We start from the raw sequence: 9,469 nt of genomic DNA, 5'->3' as shown, positions 1-9,469 counted from the left end.
ACTCTATCTGACACAAAATAAACTTTTAAGATATTTTCAGGTGAGAACTTCTGACTGGTATGGCGTTATTTTGTGCCTCTATTGTGAGCGCACATAAATAATTTTTGCAAGTACAAATGTTGCATTTTGAGGAAGAAATATTTTGAGTGAATAAAAGCTTAATTTGAGCGAACAAAATTTATTGCTGCATGCAAGAAATGTATTTCAGTGTTTGCTATTATCCATATACACAACAGCCCCTCTCACTCAGTTCACCTTTATAAATGTGCCACAAAACCAACCAATCACAGACTTTGATGCAAAAATTGTGATTGGCTCCAATCAGCTAGCTAGCTACTGCATTCTGGAAACACTGTCCATAGTGTAGCTCAGCCCATTTACAGTTAGTATGTTTAATTATTTTATTTTAAAATATATAATTTTTAAGACCATTGTTGGTTTTAATCTAGTTTAAACCAAACCACTCCACTGGATTTAGCTACATTTTGGACAGTGTTTCCAGAATGGAGTAGCTAGCGAGCTGATTGGGGACCAAAACAGCCAATCACAATTTTTGCATCCAAGTCTTTCACTGATTGTTAATGTTAATGTTTGGTTTATTTCAGTTTTTTATTTGTTCCCGTGCTTTCTGTGTAACTGTATGAAGCCTAGTAGACAGGATGTAATTTTTTTATATAATGTGTAATTTCCATTGCAAATATTAAACAAACTCTGGAGTTGTGATGTCATCAAGTACAGTGCCATTCCAATTGTAGAATGATTGCGTTATGTTCTTGGGAAGTATGGACTCCTGTGTGAACTTGCTAAGTATGGACTAGCAAGAATGCAAGTACAGACTTGCGTTCTTGAGTACTGAGAAACGGCCAATATAAAAAGTTTAGACAGCAACACATTCTGAAAATGTTACAGACGCTGCCCTTTGGTGGTCAAAGTTTCAGTCAGTGTCTGCAGAGGGTCACTGCGAAAAACACCTTTAAGGAAGCAAACAAGCAAGCAAGCAATCAGAAAGCAGGTTTTTGTGTCTTTTTAATCTTATCCAGCACTTTCTTTTATTATTATTGTGCATATATTATTCATTTTCAATCTTCCTGGTTTTTACAAATTGATGGGTAAATGAATGGGGCTGTGTTTTTGTGTGAGTGGGAGTGGAGGGCTCCTACTCCTTCTTTGCATATTTGATTATATCATTCTGTTCATTATTATTCTACACAGCTTATAGTCACTCCTCGGCTATCTGAGAAATCTGGAGCTGTTTCCTTGGACTTTCTGCTTTTGTGTGAGTGATGCTGAAACTGAACTTCTATAATTCCTCCTGATGCACAGGGTTCCCAGCATCTCTGCTCCAGCAGGCTGCAGGCAGAACAGGAGCTACAAAGACATCGGCTGACCTCATGCTACTAGATTACCACAATAAACTGGAGTAATATGACACCACAAGACCTAAAGAGCATGGGACTTCCTCCCATATGGATGAAAGTGAAGTGGACACATTAAACAATGTCAGCTCATTCCTGGAATTAAAATCTATCCGCATAGCGATGTTTTAGAAAAAAACAATCAAGGCGCTTTATATGGTAAAGTCAAGACCTACAATAAGACAGAGAAAACCCAACAATGATATGAGCCCTGATGAGCAAGAGCTTTGGTGGATCAGAACCTGATCAGAACTTGATCCAGTGAGCCATTGATGGGCTTTGATCAGTGGTCATGACAATTTGTATATTAATGATCAATTAATGAGAGAAGCTTCAGCAGGGAGAGGAGAATTACCTATAATTACAGTGGCCTGTGGCTTAACTTGCAGGCTAATCTGTCGCGAGCGTGTGTGTGTGTGTGTGTGTGTGTGTGTGTGTGTGTGTGTGTGTGTGTGGTTTTTGGTTGCGCACAGTTAGACCTCAGCACATAAACATGGCGGCCTCAAAGCAGCAGCTTTGAACTACATGATTTTCATGTCAGCGGTTATTATTTACATCACAATAATATGTTTGTGGAAGCTGCTTTCTGGTGTGAAGGTAGCAGCCTCAGGGGCGTGGCCTGGTGTCACTGCTGCTGCCTTTGCAGTACTCTGTAAAAATAAGACTTTTTAGTTTTCACCTGGGTATGTGCTGCCCACCTCTGTTTAGGTGTAGATGTGGAGCTAGAAAATTTTTCTTAGGGTGGCAAAATCACAGTCATTTCTTTACACATATGCAGGTGTTACATCCTGTAATATGCATTATATATGGTTAAATTACAGTAAGTGCAAACATGTTTCTTATGAACATAGTCTGTAAATTTCTTACTTTCTGTAGCCCAGATAATTAAACATTTCAGTTACATAAAATATGTGAATTTTGATTTTATATACTGTATAGCCTGGATAATAAGTTTAAAATCCAGAAGGCTACACAACATAACGTGGTTTGGTTAGAAATACAAGTCTAAGTGAAGTTTCACACTCTTTTGTTACAAATAATCAAATTGTTATATGCTTAAATTTACAAAAAATGTCAGAAATCTGCACCGTGGCAAAAACCATCAAATCAGAGTAAACAATGTAATTAATAAATTAAATAAATTAATATATAAATCATGAATTAAATGCCCATTCATTCCATCTAAAACATTTAATAAATTGTGTAATATTTATTTCCAATTGTAATTAATTAATAACACATTTAATGATTTATTTAATTAATTAAATATTTCATTTTAGAGCTTCTGGCCTTCCACACTCTTCATGTGCGTGTTTCGCAAACATAAATCAGAGTTAGACTGGTTCTGAGCTCCTTTTTCCTACTTGTCCTTAAACGTCTTGTGAGCGTGCCCCCTGTGAGCGTGCTTTCGTCACTGTGCTCACGTCTGTGATTGGCTGACACAGCGACCCTCGGGGTTTCGATTGGTTGCGAAACGAAGCCGTGAAACGGGAAGCTGAAAAATACCGAGCCAAGCGAAGAGTTCGAGCCTGAGCTTCGGCCGCATTAACCGCGTTCTCCGAGCCCACAAACCCGCTCCCGCTTGCCCCGTCGTTTCGAGGCCGCCATGGGCTGCTTCTTCTCCAAGAAATCCAAGAGAAAGTCGCCGGAAAAAGAGGAACGGGCGCCGACCACAACCTCCGCCGAAACTGCGTCGACTGGCAACGCGGTTCCCCTTGGCAACAACAGCGAGGAGGCTCCGAAGCAGTACAGCTGGGACAAGCGAGAGAAGGTAAGCAGCACCGGGACACACCCACAGCCAGGCTTTAGCGCAGGTAGATCACACCTGGCAAAAGACGCCGGAAATAGCCCTCTCAGGTCACCGACATTTCTGTTCCTGTCGTTGTTCACAGCCAAAACAGCCAGATGTGAATGTGTGAATTTAAACGAAACTTTATGTGTTACCTGTTACAGCTACAAAAAATTAAAGACAGCAGCTCGAAGCTGAAAGCAGAATAATAAACCCAACAATTAAAAATGCAGAAGAAAAAAAGTTACACTTGAACTCAGTTTGCATGCATCTAAATAAAAAAAAAAAAAAGCAACATGATTTAAATAAATTCATCAGAAAATAGCAATAAACTCTGTGTATGCTAAATAAAAGGCCATACCATGTCCTTAAGAAAGGGGAAATAACTCAAACGAGCAAAATAAAGAATAAGAAGTGTAATGTGCACAGGTCCAGCTGGAGCTCCACAGCTAAAAATGCAAACAACACAGTGAGATCAGCAAGTCATGAAACCAAGTCCACAAACAAAAAGCTTCAATATATAAAAACGGCTCCATTATGTATACATATTCATTTAGGAAAAACCAGAATATGCAAGAGATGAATAAATACATCAGAATGTTGTTGAAAAAGCTCATTATAAAGCTCCAGTTGCCTACGTAAAGCTCCAGGTCATATGTAAATCAACAATAATCTTTGCTCTCATTGATAGTCTCCTTTTCTCTCCTCAAAATAGAGAAAAGTTTAATGTGTCCATCCTCGTAGTGTCTGTGGCATTCATTTGCCAAGTCACTTCCTGTTTGGACAGAAGTGGTGACACGCACAAAAAATCGGAATAATCAGAACAAATAACATTGCATAAAAAAGTGTGGGCCTAGCACCGAACATCGTCACATGATCATCCCTGTGATGTCACATATCTGTCAGTCTCAGTGATGATAATAGTGATGTTATCTGCACTGACGGTGCTTTTGTGGGCTCCTGTTGTTCTGGAAACATGTTTCCTGCTGTTCGCCAGCCAAAGATTCAGCTTCACGTGTTCGCTGTGAGCCGAGCAGCGAGCTAAGACAGCAAGGCTCAGGCACCCCCACCCCTCCCTCCTGCAGCCGGTGTTATCTGATTATCAGATTTACTACCAAACGGCATGTGGTTCACGTGCACCCCGCTCACACATTAAAGCTGCGGTGTTACCCCACAGGAGGTCACACCTTTAAAAGTGACAACCAAAATATCCACCAACCATAAACCAGCTTCAGTTTGCTGCAGGCTCAGAGGGATGTGGTGTCAGAGTCACACATCTCAGATATCTGAACGTGTGACAGGCTCGAGCTTTGGGACCGATATTAGCTGAAAACACATATTTGTGTGGCTATATCAAACAAGCATGCTTTAGAAGCTGATGAACCAGCGTCATGTCTCAACATCACGCACAGTTGAGCAAGGAGCCAGTTTTAGGTTGTGCATGCTGCTCTTTGTTAGCAGCAATGATGGGAATAACGGCGTTACTTTTTTCAGTAACGAGTAATCTAACTAATTACTATTTCTATTGTTACAACGCCATTACTGTTACTAACAAGAAAATGCGGTGCGGTCGCGTTACTATTTTTCAACAAACAGACGGTTAAAGCTGTCTTCAGCTTACTGCACCTTATATCAGTTGCACGGAAGTAGCTGACTACGTAAGTAATCTGGGCACTACTGCTTTGAGTAGCTGCGCGTGCTCCGCAGACAGCAATCACTTTCTGCCTGACAATCACTTTTTGGTACAACACCTGGAGCTAGGGGGCAAAACAATTGCATGAGTGCTGCTGTTTGACTGAGGAAGAATAAAGTAGTTGTGGTAAGCCAATCACATGACCAATTTAAGATGATAAAGCAACAAGGTGATATATACCAGTTTTTAAATTGTGTTGATAGGCCAAACAATATATACGCGGTGTTTTTTTCCTGAATAGTTTCATCACCTTTACTGTCTAAGGACAGCGCTAGAAAGCACTCTCTGCTTATGACCAAAAAATAAAAACAAACAAATAAAAAGTAGTGTTGTGGATAGTTTTGTGTTGTGTGTTAGAACAATGAGGCGACTGCTGAATGAAAACAGGAAGAGTGATACACCTCCTGCTTTCAGAGCTGCAGGTATCAGGCTGTGATGTTCTCCTTTTATAGTGGACAGAAATTATTTTTTGGAGTGGTACAGATAATTTGTGTGGCATATTATTGAATGCAGAACACCTGATTGTTATGTAAATAGTTTGAAATGGTTATTTTAAAAAGGGTAAAAGGTAAATGGCTGCAAGTAACTTTGTTGTTTGCAAAACTTGTGCATATGATTTTAAAATTGACAATTTATATTTTCATTTAAAGTTATGAAATATGATTCAATAAACATGTTTGTGGTTGTTACAGTAAAAAAATGTTAATTTTTCTACTCGGATTTTATGTTTTATGTCTGATTTTAGATCAACTGTGTTAATACAGTATGTCAAAATGAAAACATAACTGTAAATTCAGACACATGAGGTTGTGCTGAAAAGAATGATACCAAACAAGGCAAAGTAAATAGTTTTTAAAGGTGAAATGTGGAGGGAAAATCAAAAGTAGTTAAAAATGGCCAATTATACCCTGGACTCCATGGTTAAACTTTTTTTTTTTTTTTTAAGTAACGCAGTAGTTACTTTTCAAGTAATTAAGTACTTGTAGAATTTTGTAACTCAGTTACTAACTTGGTTACTTTTTTGAAGAAGTAACTAGTAACTATAATTAATTACTTTTTCAAAGTAACTTGCCCAACACTGGTTAGCAGCAGCAGCCTGCTGCAGAAACACATCATCGTTCTTTAGTTGAATATGACACAAATGCCAAAGATGACACAACGTGAAATAAAGTAGTACTTCTGGTCCAGCTGATTCCCACACATCTGTTAGCAGCGTGTTTTTAACTCTCAGACTTTGCTTTCGGATCTTTAATGGTCACAGAAGGGTTAAAAATGGTGTCTCTGTGCATCCGTAAGAGTGTGAACAGTATTTGAATCCTCTGTTCTCTCTGCACAGGTGGACCCGAAGGACTACATGCTGACCGGCCTCAAAGACGTGACTGTGGGCCGTCTGCCCGGCAAACTGAATGGTCAGCAGTTCGTCATCCAGGAGTGCGAGAACTGCAACATCTATGTGTTCGATCACTCGGCGACCATCACCATCGATGACTGCGTGAACTGCCGCATTGTTCTGGGGCCCATCAAAGGCAGCGTGTTTTTCAGGGACTGCAAAGACATCAAGTGTGTGGTGGCATGTCAGCAGTTCCGCACACGAGACTGTAAAAAGATGGAGGTGTTCCTGTGCTGTGCCACCCAGCCCATCATCGAGTCGTCCACGGGGATGAAGTTCGGCTGCTTCCAGTACTACTACCCCGAGCTCGCTTTCCACTTCAAGGACGCAGGGCTGAGCATCTTCAACAACAACTGGAGCAACATCCACGACTTCACGCCCGTGTCCGGGGAGACCAACTGGAGCCTGATGCCAGAGGATTCACCCGTTCTGGATTTCGTTCCGGCACCAGACCCTGAGTCCGATTTCAAGTCAGTGCGAGTCTCCGCCGACCCCGCGCGAAGCATCGTGCCACTGACAAAAGGTGGGAGGTACAAGGACAGCGAGGAGTCCTGCCTCTTTGTCTTCTTCGCTGGAGAGTACACTACTGCAAACGCCCGCAAGCTCATTGACGAAGTGAGTCCATCGCCAGCTCTGAATTGCAAAAAAGTGAAGTTTACTTGTTAATGATGCGATCCTTTAAATCTCTCAAACACACAGGTGTGTCATACAGACAGCTCAGTACACTCTTTACTTCTGTTGGCGGCTTTATTTGATTTTAGATTATACAGTATTTAATAATGTACAACAGAATGTATACAATAGAGTAGCTTAGCATGAGTCACAGTTCAGTTCAGCGAACAGCTCATTTACAGCTCATCTCTCCGCTCTCTGTGACGTCACACAGATCCAAGAGCAGAAAGCTGAGATAAATGGAGTGTTCTGAGCTTTTGGGCATCGAGGATTGCTATTCATACACACTGAGCTGATTATTAGAACCTCTAGCTGTGGACACTCGCCATCGGCACCTGTCCTCAGGTAGATGAAATGAGTTGCCGAAGGCCGTAAAGCTGAGCAAACGAAGGCATGTACGATGAACCCGCTCGGTCACGCTCCTGACACCGACTTGCTTCCTCGTCTCAGAAATGTTTTTACTGCTCTGAATTCTTTCAGTTCCGGTTCTTGAGGTTGACAGCAAGGTGATGACTCAGTCCTCCATGCTCTGCTCGCTATGTTGAAACTTGTGTGACTCCAGCACTCAGGCATGCGGGACATGCTCTGAATCTGAGCATGCTCACTGACGGTTCTTTAAAGTGTCACTGCGAACATTAACCTCTTTAACCTCTCTCCGATGTGGTCAGGCGACCGCTAAAGGCTTTGTGCTGATCCAGACGAAAGAAGTGTCGATGCGGCCGGAAGACGTGAAGCGAGTGTTTCAGAGGGACGCGGATGACCTCACGGAGTGGATCACCAAAGGTAAACTCGCTCCTTCCTCACTGATCAGCTGATCAGGAGCTCTTTCGTACTGACCAGAGGGTGTGTGTCAGTCAGTGTGTGATATTTGTAATCACACTCTCATTCATTTATTACATATTTGGGGGACAGCAGGTAAAACACCTGAACAGATACAGCCATTTACGTCAAGTTGTATTATAACACTCCTGGTCATAAACTGTATGTAAAAGATTGACATGACTTCAGTGATGTCACCTGGTGGTTTTGGACTGCACATTTTAGCATCTAAAGGTTACTGTTGTTTCTACAAGTGAGAGGGTGGAGCTAATGCTTGTCCACAGACTGTACAAGTATATCAGTCTGACATAGATACCTGCTAATCAGTAACATCCAATCGAAATTCTGTAATTTCACTTAGCAAAGTTGGAGTTCAGCCTTGTTGGACGCTCTGTCACTACTGTGACCTCACAGCAGCCATGTTATTGGTCACGTGATGGCAAATAAAAATGCTCCAAAAGGTTCCAAAAGCACAATCACAGTCCACAGGTCCAGTTCAGGTGAAGCTAGCAGACAGCTGTCAGTCAAAGAGGCTATGCATCTAACAATGCAGACAGGCGACTCATAAAAACAATTGTTATGAAGGGGGAAGTTATGTTTGTATCAGGCTGACTCACAGGTGGAGATGGGGCGGTGGTGCTGTCGGTGTCCTAAAGGTTTGACTGTCGTGTTTTCCCTGAAGGCCCTGTCATTGCCCTTGAGATGAACGGGGACGGAGTTGTTGAAGCATGCAGGAACATTGCCAGTGAGGTGTTCAGCGGGACGAAGGTGAGCGCAGCGCGGTCCCGGCCCGATCCTTATGGCTTCACTCTGCGTTTTCGAAGATGTCACATTTACTGCTATTTTTTTGTCTTGCAGCTTTTTGTCTCCGACAACAAAAACACGTCGTCTCAAGACGTCGACAACTTCTTCAATTTCGCCGACATGCAGATGGGCTTGTAGGTGATGTGATGTCACGGTGACTCCGCCCTCCACGCCGTCCAGCTCGGACTAAACTGATGGTCCTTCTATCCTTAAAGAGTAGAGGAGGTGAAGGAGCGCGTGATGAGCTTGGGTCAGGAACCCCGCTGCACCTTCATTGCTCATAGCTGTGAATATTTATATCGCTCCGAATGTACTCGGTGATGTTGCTTCATTGTGAATGTAGCTCTGTGCTGAACCTGTAACCTGACTGTAGTTCAAGCTGCTGCACGAGGGATGCTCGCGCTGCCCGAGAGAGCCAAGCCCTCTTTGTGTGTCTGACCAGGATCTGTTTGTGTTTGAGTCTGTGTTAGAGAGGGAGTGTGAGAGAGAGGGAGTGTGAGAGAGAGGGAGTGTGAGAGAGAGGGAGTGTGAGAGAGAGGGAGTGTGAGAGAGAGGGAGTGTGAGTGATTCACATGACAGACTCCTGTGTGTATCTGATGTATTGATGATTGTTAGGCCAAAGCTGGACTGATTAAGTGATCGCTGTGTGAACAGTAGCTGTGTTTCTGATGTAGGCACTTCTGTGTGATCGTTTTTTAAAGAACAACATTTGTAATATTTGTTTTATACTCTGCTGATGTTTTTATATAGGAACATGAAAGGTTTCAATCCCGATGTTTAGTAAAAGATTCATTATGTGTGGCGTCTTTTGTACTCCGAGAATAAAACAACTTTGTTTCAGGCCGAGCTGACAGACTGGGTGATCCTGATGTGATCAATGATCGTCT

General features: G+C 42.2%; 1 protein-coding gene across 1 annotated transcript; it reads left to right on the top strand.

The window, feature by feature from the left end:
* Nucleotides 1-2,877: 2,877 nt before the first annotated feature.
* Nucleotides 2,878-9,428, top strand: rp2 (RP2 activator of ARL3 GTPase). Its single transcript, XM_084921265.1, has 5 exons — nt 2,878-3,186; nt 6,234-6,902; nt 7,628-7,742; nt 8,461-8,546; nt 8,637-9,428. The coding sequence occupies exons 1-5, from the start codon at nt 3,022-3,024 to the stop codon at nt 8,718-8,720; spliced, it is 1,119 nt and encodes a 372-aa protein (XP_084777391.1). The 5' UTR covers nt 2,878-3,021; the 3' UTR covers nt 8,721-9,428.
* The last annotated feature ends 41 nt before the right edge of the window (nt 9,429-9,469 follow it).

This window comes from Perissodus microlepis, chromosome 23, assembly GCF_051167445.1.
Source record: "Perissodus microlepis isolate ML-2025 ecotype Zambia chromosome 23, ASM5116744v1, whole genome shotgun sequence".
NCBI classification, from domain to species: Eukaryota; Metazoa; Chordata; class Actinopteri; order Cichliformes; family Cichlidae; genus Perissodus; species Perissodus microlepis.
Note: the sequence above shows the minus strand (reverse complement) of the source record. Positions and strands in the feature narration are given on the sequence as shown.

Coding starts and splice junctions, on each gene's coding strand:
- rp2 (XM_084921265.1), top strand. CDS start 3,022: ATGGGCTGCTTCTTCTCCAAGAAATCCAAGAGAAAGTCGCCGGAAAAA. Junction 3,187..6,233: donor GCTGGGACAAGCGAGAGAAG/GTAAGCAGCACC, acceptor CTCTCTGCACAG/GTGGACCCGAAGGACTACAT. Junction 6,903..7,627: donor CCCGCAAGCTCATTGACGAA/GTGAGTCCATCG, acceptor CGATGTGGTCAG/GCGACCGCTAAAGGCTTTGT.